Below are 14,906 nucleotides of genomic sequence, written 5' to 3'. Positions count from 1 at the left end.
ATATCGCTGGAATCAGATTTGGCCCCTCAGAGCCACTAGATCTCTCTATTTGCGCACAATATTTTGAGGTTTATTACACGCATATTTTTCTCCCCAACTACCTACGTGACTTGCACTCTCTCTGTGAACCATCAAATTACAAAATATATTGAAATAAAACAAATCCTTGAAACTTCCCCAACAATAAGATCTGTGATCTCAGACAATTTTGACTTTTGTTGGCAGCTTCAAAAATTAAAGTATGTGGGAATTTACCTAACTAAAAAGTATAGCCAACTTTACTCAAACGTTCCCCCTTTATTAAAGCAGTTAAAATCAGACCTTGCTAAAATGGGACAAACTATTAATATCACTAGGAAGGATGGAATTTCTTCACTTTAGATTAATATCCTCCCATGCCTTTTATGCCTTTTCCAGACTCTACCAGAGTACCCTCCAGTGCCTTTAAAACACTTCAGCAACAAGTCACTAAATTTATTTGGCCTGCCAGGAAACCCAGAATCCGCAAGAGAACTTGGAGCCCCTAATTTCTTTAATTATAGAGCCACCCATTTAACCGAATGTATCTTACTACACTCCCCACCCCAGACAAGAGTGTGGGTAGATACATAGACTGTGTCCTCCAATATAATTTTCCCATTGACTTTACTATTACTCAACAACTAACAAACTAACTTGGTTCCTAGAATAGCTCTCTCTGACACTCTAGAACCATACCACTACCAAGTACGACCAAATACCTGATTCAAGTCACATGGACCCAATTTTGAAAAATGCCCAATTCCCTTCATGAATCCACTCCATTGCCAACGGTCATCGCAACTCTACAAGATTACATTTTTATATTTTTCATGGACTTATATTCAGTTCTTTCCTATACCTTCCTTCAATTCCCACATTTAATAACACAAGATACATATTTGTTCTGTTTGGAGTTTAACTATGCTTCCTATGTATCTCATCTGCTTATTTGGGATTTCCTCTTCTTCCCTCTTTTCATTACCCCCAATTTATTACATCTTAAAATAAGAATATAATTAAAATTTTTTAAAAAAAGACTTTAGTTGCTGCACTAACCCTCTGTATATATAGTCTATATTTTGGGAAAGAGGAGCAAGCACCCAAGGGATGTAGATTTCACCCAATTGTCTGTTGTATTTCCTGACCTCAATCTCTAATAGGTCACAATCAATATATCTCAGAGTCACTGGGAAAGAATATATAAACATTAACCGGTTTAGAAGTGGGAGGCAAAGAAATGATCTACTGTTATAGGTTTGAAATACATGAAGAGGCCAACCCCCCCCCCCACCCTTTCAATTTTATAATTGCTTTTGGTAGGACATATAGCACTACAGTTACAAAATAAACAACGCTCCATACAACCTTTGCAGATATTAGGCCAACTGGAACTTGGGGTTTTCGGTATAAAATGATTTTCACCATTAATTTGTGACACTGCTTTAAATAAATATTCACAATAAATAGTTCATTTAGCTTTAATCACTACTTAGTATGAAGTCATTCAATGCAACCTCTTCTGCTGAAGACAGCAAATAAAATTCCCATTTTAAAAAAGCTATTCACATCACATGTTTTCAAAGTGGCAGATGTCTGGCAGGGGATACAGTGGTGGAAGGAATAGAGTAATAGAATATGACAGCCCATGCAGAGTGAGCTACAAGCAGATTTACAGAAAGAGAAATGGGAGCTGAAACAATGCAGATGGACACAGTTAAAAAAAAAAAATAGTATGAACATAACCTAACCTTGGTTGGGAATTCTCCTCATACATTCGTTCCTTGCCTTCCTTGAACAGGCTAATTGTTTGTTTTGTCTTCTTCAAAAGGTTTTCCATGAAAACTCTGAAATATTCATTTTCTCCAAGAGTCTCCATCTTTCCCTCATAGCGAGACATTATGGTACGGAGGTGCTGGTAGGTGTCAGGCAGCAGGTCCAAAATATAAGGAGGGCTGTTTTTCAAAGCAAGCCTTTGGTTCTGGCACAATCGAACAACCTACAGTGTGGGGAGACCATATTAGAATTAACAAATTGTTAAATAAAAATGCTAATACATAACAGAAAAGAGCACATTATCCTCCTTTATTTATATAGTGGCAACATATTACATAGTGTGGTTCATGGAAAGGGATCATAATACAAATGAACATATGACAAGAAATAGAAAGTAAAGAGGATCCTTATCCAAAAGAGCTTCGATATTCTGAGGTGTGGGGAGCAAGACAAAGTAGTGAGAAAAAGAAAGAGTGTGGGGAGCTATTAAAAAGCACACTTGTCTCAGATATAATATATATCAAATATACGCAATATGTTCTAAACATCAAGTTAATTGGGTAATAAATATTACATTTACCACTAATAATAATTACTATGTATCCTGTTAAAATAAATTAATAAATTCTACCAGTTATTGCAATCACCCAAAAGGCTGTTTAGCTTACAAAACCAGACATGTTTTAGGAGTTGACCATAAGGCTACCTGTAACGATTTACAGGACACCAAAAATAACACAATAAGGCCATGGCTATATGACCACTCACCCTCCATTGCCCCATTCATTAACACAGAACAGGTGGAAACATTTAGGCTACACAGAGTATAATTCTGCAATACCCAGAAAATAACTGTAAACAACGGCAGTTACAATTATAATCTAGATGCACACAAGTATAAAGCGCTTCAGACAAGCCCCAAATGATGTGAATAAAAGGAAATAATTAAAGCCTACCAGTACAATAAAACATTGTATTCAGAAATGAGCTTAGTATTCATTCTGGCACTTTTTTTTTTTTTTTTTTAAACCCGACATGAAATCAGGCAAGCCTGAATGCTATGGTGTTCAGTGTTGAAAAGGACTGAAGATCAACTACTGAGCTTATAAAAGATATGGCACAAACATAGGTGGCACTTCTAAATAAAATGGCCAAGATCAATTTGTGCTGCATGTACAGATCAGAAGCAAGTTTAGTTAATACGGATGTAGAATGAAAGGGTTAATTATAACCGATACATGGGTTAATTAGGAGTCTAATGATGAAGGTGAAATAGGGCAGGTTAGTGATGGGGACAGAATGGCGATAGTAATGAAAAGCAGGATAATGAATAGGGACACTGCTATGAAGGAAATTGAGCAACCAATGACGATGCCAAGGAGGGTGCTGGGGATAGAGATGGATGATGTGGATTATAGTGTCCAGAGGGGCAAGTTGGAGGTATAAAGGGTAGGCACTATGTTTATAGAAGACACCATGGGAGTCAAGTGGGAATATTGGGCTGTCATGAAGTATCTCAAGAAAATTAAATTAAGCAGTAATAATTCTCTAATTTCCTGATCAACTCCAGGGCAGCCATAATGAACTGGACATACCCAAGCAATACATGAAAGATGATGAACTTTATTGAAGGCTTTTTCTTCCAAACTGAGCATAAAAAGAAAAATTTAATGTCCACAATATATTGTCTGGCAAAGTTGTAAATCGACGACCAGCCTGCAGCTTTGCAGAGTTCGCCCATTGAGAGGCAGGGTGAACACTGCATTTGTAGAATGTGCCCTTATAACAATATAATATGGAATCGCGCTCTCCACCCAAGGTTTGTGAGAGCTGCACCTGCTAAGGGTATCACTCCCTTTAGAATAGATCAAGAAATGTTATAGTGCTGGGCGCTCATCAAATGTTTGACCTAATAATGCAGATACCTAGTAATCAAACTCGATATACTTCAATAATGTTATAAAATCATTATATAGTAGTTAAACATTTATTAAATACAATAAAAGATATGATCATGTGTTACCATGAATAAATGAATAAATAATATGTACATTCAGATGGAAATTAATGGTAACACTTTAAATAATAGTGTAATCTACACAATAATGTATAAACTGCAAACCTAATTTCATGGAATGACATAAAAAGCAATTAACAATTAATAATCCAAGGGATTGCATGAGAAGAGTCAATCTCATCAATATATGAACTCTAACAATAAATCATACATGAATCACAGTTCTAATCATCCAGATTGGTGACGCGTGCTGCTGAAGATAAGTACCATATAAATATATAATATAAAAAATACATCAGTCCTCATGAAGGTTGTAAACTTCTGAATCAAAGAAAATCCGTCACGCTTAACATCAATAAACCAAAAAAGATGATGAATGAATCAGCCTACTAGTTGTGTAGTTCCATGCATTCGTTTCAATAAACAAAGTATAACTCCGTGTTTTATGATGGTATACTTGCGGTTTGATGTTTAAGCGAGTATAAGGTCCAATCTTAGCAAAAAATCCAGTATATTGTCCCGATAATACAAACAGCTTATCCCAAGTAGAAGAAAAGATTAAGCAGCGGGTGATCACACCGCTGCTGTTAGCGGCTAATGGTGTGTTCCACTGTGGAACGCAAACGCACTTCCGGTATTGACGTCACTTCCGGATAGTGCTATTGGCCAATAGAATAGTAATGGGTGGAGATCCAACGCGTTTCGTCTGCTCCGGACTTTCTCAAGGGCTATTGTGAACGTCTACGAACCAGTGGTTTAAATGTGCTGAGATTGAACCTGATAGGTTCCCAGATCTTTCGTGCCCCAGTCTCTGTTCTCTATGTTAAACGGCTCATTATGCACACAAATAAATGCAATATATTAGTACTCTTAATGGTTACATTAATCAGCATGATATTCTTACTATGTTATATGCATCCCCAAGATTCGTACAGCAATAAACAATGTACACAGTTATATTAACAATTACAATTGTCTTGAGTTACCTTATTGCGATGATATTAATAATAATAAATAAATGAAAAATAAAAAATATAAAAATAAGAATAAATAAAATATAAAAATATAAAATAAAGAATTATAAGGATAAAAATAAGATTGTGAACAGATATAAGATCTTTTATATATAAACATTGAGTGCATAGCAGATATTTTCCCAATGGGAACAGATTCTGTTTACAATATCATAAGGAAGCAATTTTTATAGATGTAAAGGACAAGATGTTAAAATAACATTTTTATCACATGATCCTTTTAGACTTAATGAGGTATATTTTGTCATATTGAGGGCGCAGTCTAGTCATAGTGGCAGAAGTTCTTGCTCTAGCCTCAACAATCCTAAATGCTCACATACCACCTGACCCTAAGCACATCTTACTGCCACTACCCATTCCAGACCTCACTAAATCTGCTCACAAACTCTTTAAGCACATCATCAGTGCTGCCACATGTCAAATAGCGGCCTCTTGGAAAAGCTCCACACCACCAACACTCCAGATGGTCTGCAGTCGGATCTGGCACACTTACCAGATGGAACACATTACTAGTGTGCCGAGGGGCTCCTCCGTCTCCTTCTACAAAATTTGGACCCCTTGGGCCATACATCACAATCAGTCTCCACTCCAGTTCTAGTGCAATCTAGACATGGAAAGATATTCCTAAGCAAGCATACTTGTTCTTTTACTGGATGCGTGAATCATTTACCCCCCCCCCTCCCCTCCCCCCATTACTCCCTTTGGTCCCTGTATACCCCCCCCCCCTTTTATACCCTTCAAACTTGAAAAGTTAAGATAACATCTTTGCAGTATTAGATAGATAAATATACATTTATCTCCCAAGTGCGAGAGAACCTGTTGTATGTAAACATGTGTTATCTATTTCTGTTTAATCTCTCGAGATTCTGTAATGCATTTTCTTTGGGAAAAGATGTTTCTAATAAAAAGTTATAAAAAAAAAAAAGTGGATAGAATAAGGGACTTCATTTTGTCAACATGTATCTGCAAACACATTCACGAGTCAATAGAATAAAGACAGTATAAGTGAATCAGTCATAATACACTTTACAAATCGATATATACCTGTGGCAGGATGGACCGCCTATGCCATCTTGTCTGTTGTTGCTGGGAACTGGCTGGGCTTACTTTGCCACTGTTCCCTTTCGTTATCCCAAATGCGCCCTCTCACCGCAGTAGGACGGGCTTACAAATGCTGCCACCACTGGACTCCTTTACCGACATTCCAAACTGGGTTTCTTCTGGATAACAAACGCTACGAGTGTACCTCGGTTACTGGTGTACCTGGGCTAGTACTAATGACCTCTTCCTATGGATCAGGGTTGCTGGGTAGCAGGCAGAGCGGTGGTACTGGATTCTGGGTCCAAACCTCAGAAAGAGCCATGAACGAATTAAATTTTGGGTCTAATCTGTAGGTCACAGAATTTTCAGCATGGAAGACGTTTTCAAGCAGGTCTTTGAAGCAAGTGATGTTTATTTGCAGTCACACTGATTGAAGGTACCAGTGATCAGGTCAGATGGAACCAGAAGAGCAGTTTTCAATACAAGACAGTGCTTTTTATACAGATTTGGACACAGCTCAGACCTCAAGGGGGCTGGCTTACCCTTTGAGGCTATTTTTAGAATCAGGATGCAATTTGTTTACCCAAACATGGATTTACATGCAATGCAAAGCTAACAATATTTACACTTATCTGTGATATTCTAAAACTTGCTGAGATTTCCTGCATCTTATTTTTGACACAGGAAATCTAACAGCAGTCTAATTAAACCTTCCTGTACTTTTAGGTGCTAGACCCTCACACATCAAAAGGTTCAACATGAGATTAACATGGGTCCTTTCTTCAGACAGTCGCAGAATACACATTCCCAAAGAAAGTACTTTTCACTCAGCACCACTAGGTTTAAAATCCTTGCTTCCAAAACTCCCAGTGTGAACATATTAACTGTAGGAAAAGGATATGATGCACTGGCAGAAACAATCATGTCTTCAACATTACCACAGCTTTTCAAAAGGATTCCTCCTAGCAACCAGATAAAAATATTAAAGAAAAAAAAAGTAATTGTTTACACAAAACTGGTAGAATGCAAGACTGTGGCATGTGCACTTGGGCACACCGCTGTCAATAATTAGCAACACCTCCTCTGGTAGACATCAAAGCTTTCAAATGTCTCTTGTAGCCAGCAAAATAATTCTCATCTTGCTTTAGCAATTTTTTTCTCAGTTTTCCTTGTAGAACTTTTTTTTTGAAAGCACAACATGCTTGAGATCTCCCCACCACCAATCATAAATAATATCGTAAAAACCATTCCAAAGCCTTTGTCTTTGCTTCTTTATTGGTTGATTTGGAGGTAGATTTTGGATCATTGTCTTGCCAAACTATCCACCAATTATTCAGCTTCAATTTCTACACTAGTGCTAGGACATTAAATTCTAGGGAGTAATTCAATCGGCCGCATTACTGCCGAAAATAATGCGACCTGCAGTATATTACCGATAATACGGTCATTTTAACCTGGATTTCTGCTTGCAGCACCCTGAAATCAACATTAATTACCAACGGTAATAATGCGCACTATTACTGTAGTAATGGTAATACTGCACAGGACGCGTTACTTTCGGGAGTAACGCGGCCAATTGAGGCAGACAAAAATTTATATTTTTATTTAACTATTACTTATAACTTTGATCCAAAAACACCTCGGATTATCCAGGTATTGTTTTGCATTCCTCAGACACTGACTTTTGTGATTATTTCAGAGGGAAATGTTCCTTTCTGACAACTCTTCCATGCAGATCATTTTTGTGCAAGCATCACTGTACTGTGGACCACTACCATAGTGCTAACTTTCTGCAGGTGCTTTACAGTATATGTGGGCTCTGCTTTGCATATCTAACCAGTTTGTAAACCGTGCTATCAGATATTTTCCAAGGTCTTACAGATGTAGCCTTAACTGCAATAGATCCCCCTCCCCTTGACAACTCTAAAATTATGTTTCCGACTGTGAAAACATCAAGGTTGAAGCTTTTAGGTACTTTATAGCATTTCCTGCATTGTAGCAGTCATTTATACTTAATTTCCCGTTCTCAGCTGCTTACAACCAACACAGATAAAAGTAGACACATCATGTTGAAAGAAGACTACTCTTGAAAGATCTTCACTCAATTAGAGGCCTATCAATTCAATCAAATTTTTTTTTTTTTTTTTTTTTTTTTACTGACAGGTGCCTCAACCATCGCACATGCCACATTTATTGTTTTACTTTATTAATACAGCAAATAGTAATTATGCATGAATTGTGCAGAAATATTTTTTGTTTGTAGCCTGCATAAATTCTGTTAACCAATTTTCAGTTTAAGTGATTCAGAGAAATGTGTACATTTTGTGTGAAGAAATGTAACATTCTAATGCTCTTGGCTCCATTTGCCTAATTTTATCAATACCAGGTCCTCGAATCGTGCAAACTTCCAATGATCGCCTACTACAGCACGGTCATGATTTTCCTATGCATTCTTAGATAAGGTTATTTTTAGTGACATCTGGCAGACCCGTTTATGGCACTTGGATGTAGCAATCAAAAAACTTCAAAGAGTATGACCTGGTTGTCCACTAAAGATGCCACTTACTGGCAGACAGACACTGCTGGTAGCAATATTCATCCAGAGAAGTGGCTTATGCCACCAATGAAAAGGAATGACTGGCCCTCAAAACTTCAGCTATACATATATCGACAAGAAGTCATTATTATGACAAAGCACAACTTATTTTTAAAAAGTACCTGGTGATTATTCAGTAATTCCCAGTTGGGAGTCTACAACTTCACAATCCAATACAGGCTGGGAACTCAGCATCAGAACACTGATGTGTTAATCAAACCAGAGGACCAATTGCCAAAGTTAGGTCCCAAATGTCATCATGAACCTTGGAGTCCCCATTTTAAACTAATTTTTGTTTTGGATGCCACAGGAAACCTTTTCCCAAATCCCAATCCAAATACACTCCAAGACGCTTGCTCACATTTGGCCTTTGCAAGATGGGTGTCTGATGATAACTAGGTGCAATGTCTAGTCCAGTCCCAGTCGCATTGTGTAGTCCCAGGAAGCCAGTTCATACCTGTGGCAGGATGGACCGCCTATGCCACCCTATCAGTTGTTGCTAGGAACCGGCTGGGCTTACTTTGCCACCGTTCCCTTGCGTTATCCAAAAAGCGCCCTCTTGCCGCAGTAGGAGGGGCTTACGCGAGCTGCCACCACTGGACTACTATACTGGCATCCAGAACCAGGTTTCTTCTGGGTCACTGACGCTGCTAGCATATCTCGTTGCTGGTGTACCTAGGCTGGTAACTCCAGACCTCTTACTATGGATCCGGGCTGCTGTTAATGGATCCCCCCTGGCTTATCACATTAACCAGGGCTGCTGGGTAGCGGCACAGCGTTGGTACTGGAGTAGCTTGGGTCCAAACCGCAGAGACAGCCGTAGAACGGATTAGATTTTAGGGTCTAATCTGTAGATCACAGGAAAACAGCAATATTGAAGATGATTCCAAGCAGGTCTTTGAAGCAAGATGGTTTATTTGCTCACACACACACACTGGTGGAAGGTTCCAGTGTGATCAGGTTAGATGACAATTCAGAAGAACACTTACATGCTCACAGAGCACATATTTTATACAGTTCAGAAATGGTCTATTTTTAGAAACAGGATACACTATTCACACAGAAACAGAAATTTACATGCATTTCAAGGCTACCAACATTTACACTTAGATATGAAATTTTTAAAAACCTTGCTGTGATTTCCTGAATCTTATTTTAGAGACAGGAGACTCACTAGCAAGTCAAAAGGTCTAACTGGCATGAATACTTCAGACAGTCGCCGAATACACATTTCCACAGATCAACAAAAGGACTCACAACAAGCCACTTCCCCAAACCACAATACACCAAAGGCTTGGTAAACACAGGCTCATTGTATCAGCTATATGCATCACAAATAGGCATATCCTATAGCAAGGTTAAACAGACAAATTTCTTCCCTGGTCTCAGAAATAACGACTTCCTATCTTACACTAAACAAGAATAAGTGCAAATGCAATTACATAAATAAGTGCCCTGCGCTATTTGCTTTAAATACATTTTTACCCAAAGTTATTTAATAGTGATCCAGTCACAATACTCAGAAAGGAACACGTAGGAACAGGCAGGAGTGATGAATCACCTGGTAACAGTGCAAACTGGGACAATGGGGCCAGGGCTGTATAAGCCCAGGTCCCATCTCCAGTCAGTCGCTCTGCCACTACAGCTTTTACTGCCAGGTACTCTGCAATATATTCAACTCTCTATGTTGCTATTCCACTACACTCCCTGCAAACTATTCTAACTCTGCAATATCTATTTTACCCTGCAAACTAATATCTTTAACTAACTCTGCAATAAACTTGCAATTTATCCCTAGGTTTCTAAAATAATCTTTCAATTTATAACAATACAATCTGCACTTCTGATAACATTGCATCTATAACAATTATACGGCTGCAATATCTTCCATCTCTCACACTATATTGCATGTGCTCTTGCCAGACACTATACAGGCTCTCCTTCTCCACCTCATACATGCTCATGTATTCACTCATACATGCTTGCATATGCTATCGCCTCCTCAAAACAGATAGGCAAATACATATATTTTGTCCAAAGCACTCACATGTTCACATTTCTCGCCACTCGTGCGTGCTTGTGCACTCTCCCTCAACATATAGGACACATGTACACAGAGAAGAGACTGATACCATACATAAGTAGACATTATTTCTACATACATGCATATAAACATAGGTGCACACATTAGAGGTCCCCTGTAGTGACTTGTAAACATAAAGGAATATTAAAATGTGGAGGTAACTTAGCGACAGAAGCAGGCTGTCGTTAGGAGGGCATCTGCCCCGTGGGCCGTCCCACAGTGGGCTACCTTGGGCTGGATTATTCTTGTTTATTTTAAAATGTTCCTAATAGGCTGTTGTGTCAAGTTTCCCTCCCCTGCTTAGTGACATAATGGGGTAGCACGTTCCCAGGATTTAAACTGTAAAACTTACTTCTGAGAGTGGTTTAGTTACATCTTCGGCTATCTTGCACTCTATAACCGAACTATAATGTACTCTGTATGTAAGGATATGTACTATATATGATCTCTGAGTTATCCCTGTAAAGTAAAAGATTTTCTCCCCTTGGTTTGTCTATGAGTTTCTAATAACAGAAAGAATAAATGGATGGCTTGTCTATATTTGTATTCGATTATAGTGGAGTTGATGACAGAACTGTGGTGATTTAGTGGCCAACATGGATGTTATTGTATGTGGAGATCAATAGATGTGTGCTACTTGGGCGGTATAGAATCAAACAAAGGAGTAGACTTTTCGTTGGGACACAGCTGGAACTCCCTGTCTTTGGTTGTAGAACCACGAGGTGAATGTTTAAAGAGGTTGATTAAAAAGATGTCTCAAGAACATGAGATGTCACAGGTTTCGTATGCAATTTCGACGTGACAAGAAAATAGCAGAAAGCTGTAAAATGTACGGCATCTGTCTTGATTGTGAACACCCATAAGACATTTCCTACCAAACCCTCACAACACAGAACTAGAGCAGTTGCACATTCAAGTGTGTAATTTACAATATTTAGGATATACAGCACAACCACTGATGGAACATATAGGGGCCGATTTAATTCAGCCGCGTTATTCTAGGAATGACACAACCTGCGCATGAATCTGTATGCCCATCGTGACTTTCAGTCGTTGGTAAAATAGTTAAGAAATTTTCTGTAGTGTGTACCCAGATTATTTTTCTCGTTTCTGCATTTAGAGGAAGTTATATGCATTTTAATATTTATTGCAGTCTCCTGTAAGTAATTTTCAAAGCTTTAGCAATTTTTGCCCAAAACATATCCACACTGCTACAGGAGTAACTAAGACAGTGCGCATTGTGAATGCTTTGTTTGTTGTAATGTGCCATTGGGCGCAACAAACAAATGAGAATATCAATCCATTTTTCATGCTACAATGTGAACTTTATGGATTCGGAGGTACCATCTTTGCTACATTGTTTACCTATGACAAATTTAGACCTACCGACTGGGAAAGATGACACTAGACCAGCACACAGCTATTCATCAGTGATCAGAAAGGGAAACATACACAACCCCCCCCCCCCCCCCCACACCCACACACACACACATATAACATGATTTGCAGTCATTAACATTTCTGGTAAAAAAAAACAAAAAACTAAACAGTTGCTAGTGACATGAAGAGATCAACCTAACATGTATGAATTGATTGTTAAAATATTTGTATTCTTGATGTGCAGTGCAGAGATGGACATGTGATGAACAAGTTAGCTGCCCCTATTTTTCTCATTCTCGGCTTACTATTGCCCACCACTGCTATAGGTTAACAAAACATCTGTAAGTAATAAATTAATAACTACTTTAAACTGTATTGTGTTGATTGTAATTAAATACCCACTAAGAAGTATAAATATACCATATTGTCTAGTTTGAAACAAAGCTCAAAATTGAACAATTAGGGGGGAGATTCCAATAATCTCCACAACATCCGCAAAACATCTCGTGGTGGAGATTTGACAGAAGATGCTTGCTCATATTTTCCTCGCATCGGAAAATGAGATTTCTACCATAATTGCCGGCAATGTCCGTGCACCACACTGCCAGCAATCCAATATCTCCCATAGGGCCTGTTTCAAGTCTGGCATACCCAGAAACCAATGCATCTGACACGACTTGAGGTAAAACGGTGAAAGCACCAATATAGGCCATTTACAGTAAGTGTTTGTTCAGATCACATTTTTAGCGAAAGTATGGATGTTTGGTTTCCACCAAATCTTTTACACCTCTTAAAGGACAGGTATAAATGCTAGATGATAGTGACGACCAACACGACATTACCTTTCCGATTAGATGATTGCGACATCATGTATTCACTTTACTGGCAGAGGTGACATTGCAGACACATTCATTGTCTACTTCCAACATACCTGTCACCATATCTAGGGGCATATTCAATTAGGTCCAGGGATCGTGGCAACACACCGAAGTGGGGCACAAAGATAATCCGCAGCTCTGCAATAAGGATGATTTTCCCTTGCATCCCATAGGGTTTGCAAAGGAAAATCTGCATTATTGCGGTGCCATTTTACCTTCGGTAATACACACTCTGCGCGCTTCCGCAAACACTGACCTAATTGAACATGCCCCCTAGAGTCATATTTTTCTTCACTACCACCTAGGAAAATATTTCCCAAAGATGCCCATAAACTGGAAAATCAATAAAGCTCATCATCTTTAAATGATGAAGGGCTGTGATGGGTGTCAAAAGGAGGACCAAATCACAAGCCGCAATCAAGATATTGTAGCTTGTGATTGGTCGCAATCTTCATCCACTAGGTTTTCCTAGAATGAGAGAGAGGGAGGCAGCCCAGGAAAAACAACCTCATTGATTCCCCCCTCCTAGCCTCATTTGGGAAGATATTTTCCCAAGGTTCCATCCAGGTGAATATGTAGCTTCAAGAAAAAGTTTCCCCATCCTCCAGTTCATTGAAGAGAGCATTTTATTCAGCCCACTATATTTTCCCTCAAACCCACACAGAAGCAGTGACATGTAGAAAGCAGTGCTGTACAACGAGTATGATTGGAAGCTAGTTGTACATATTAAACATATAATTTGGGGGGACAGCAGCTCCCTTTAGAAATGCTTTAAAAGTATGCAAACATAATATTTCAGTTTGCAGTTTACTATGGAACTCGCAGTTCAAAAATTCAACTTATCCAAAATACTACCAGTTGCAGTTCTGGGCCTAGTAAGATTTAGTTAACTCATGAAAGCTTTACCTTATAGTTATTATTTTAAAAAGTGTTTGTCAAGACCAGATATAAAAAGGTACAGTGCCTGTAATATTGCACTAGATTTGCAGTCATTCTTACAGGCCATGCAAACCTTATCTATAAAATTGTGCAATGGCTGAGAAACAGGAAGTACAAAATGTTTATTATGAAGTTAACAAACCACTATATGCTCAGAATAGAAAAAGGAACCGTGTTAACATGAAGAATTCTTAAGTTAAAAGCACAAAGTAGTATATTATAGAAGGGCAATTCACTGCACACACTAGTAAAGCCTATATAATATCTATATCATTACATCACTCCAGGTAGCGACCAGTTTCCCTTAAATATGGATGATATCAATTGTGATGCAATACCAAAACCAGATGTATTTTTATTATTAAATTAAACTAAATAAACCAATTCCTTTTAAAAACCAAATGCCATAGGAGACTCTCAGGAATAAACTTAAAACGCTTGGCTGTATCAGACGCAAGACGTATGTGGTTGTGTCATCTGCGTTTTTAAAGAAGCTCTCTGACGTGTTCACAGTTATTTATGACGTCACAAAATAAGTATACACTGAGTTTGACATCACATACGAGTACAAGAAAACAAAAGCACACCTTGTCCATAAGCTTCCAGCATTTCTCCACGGTCTTCCGGTCAACCGTCCCAGGCTGAGCTGTAGGGTGGTGGTGGTGCGGCTGAAAGGCGTCCTTTACGAGCCCGATCAGCCCGCCACCTTTCCGCAGATTGGTCGCCATGGTGGGCAAGGATGGCTAGTAGAGGGGAGGCAATTACTAACAGAGAGCGTAACGGCCCCCCAGAGTACGCCGGGAATGAAGAGGGAGATGAATCTCCCGGGACCGAGCACCGCGTCGCCGCCGTCACTTCCGCCTTCATGTAATGGGAGCGCGCACAGATCGCGAAAGATTAGAATGATTTTGCACACAAAACTCCGCCCAGGGCGCTTCGGGGAATAGGAAAACACTTGATTGGCTAAATATCCTAGGACCTTATATGGTTTAAAGCAATGCGTGCGCAGACAAAGTTTAACTGGACCCCTCCATAATCGTTGTGGGCAAGTGGCTTGGTAGCCAATTGTTCTCACGGGGTGTCAGTAATGGAAGAGGATGAAGTATTATTCCCACTTCCTAGAGTTTCTAAAGAAGAAATCTGT

The 14,906-nt window shown here is 38.9% G+C and overlaps 1 protein-coding gene across 2 annotated transcripts in view; it reads right to left on the bottom strand.

Moving 5' to 3' along the window:
• CBL (Cbl proto-oncogene) overlaps positions 1–14,648 on the bottom strand; it is an 85,149-nt gene extending 70,501 nt beyond the window's left edge. The window contains exons 1-2 of one of the 2 annotated variants that reach the window (XM_075190574.1): positions 14,350–14,648; positions 1,770–2,017 (exon numbers count right to left, since the gene is read on the bottom strand). In XM_075190574.1, the coding sequence (XP_075046675.1) occupies positions 1,770–2,017; positions 14,350–14,490 (389 nt within the window). In that variant the 5' untranslated portion in view covers positions 14,491–14,648. The remainder of the gene's footprint in view (positions 1–1,769; positions 2,018–14,349) is intronic. The other variant, XM_075190573.1, reaches the window with a different exon arrangement.
• Positions 14,649–14,906: the final 258 nt, after the last annotated feature.

Source organism: Mixophyes fleayi, chromosome 11 (assembly GCF_038048845.1).
Source record: "Mixophyes fleayi isolate aMixFle1 chromosome 11, aMixFle1.hap1, whole genome shotgun sequence".
Taxonomy (NCBI): domain Eukaryota; kingdom Metazoa; phylum Chordata; class Amphibia; order Anura; family Limnodynastidae; genus Mixophyes; species Mixophyes fleayi.
Note: the sequence above shows the minus strand (reverse complement) of the source record. Positions and strands in the feature narration are given on the sequence as shown.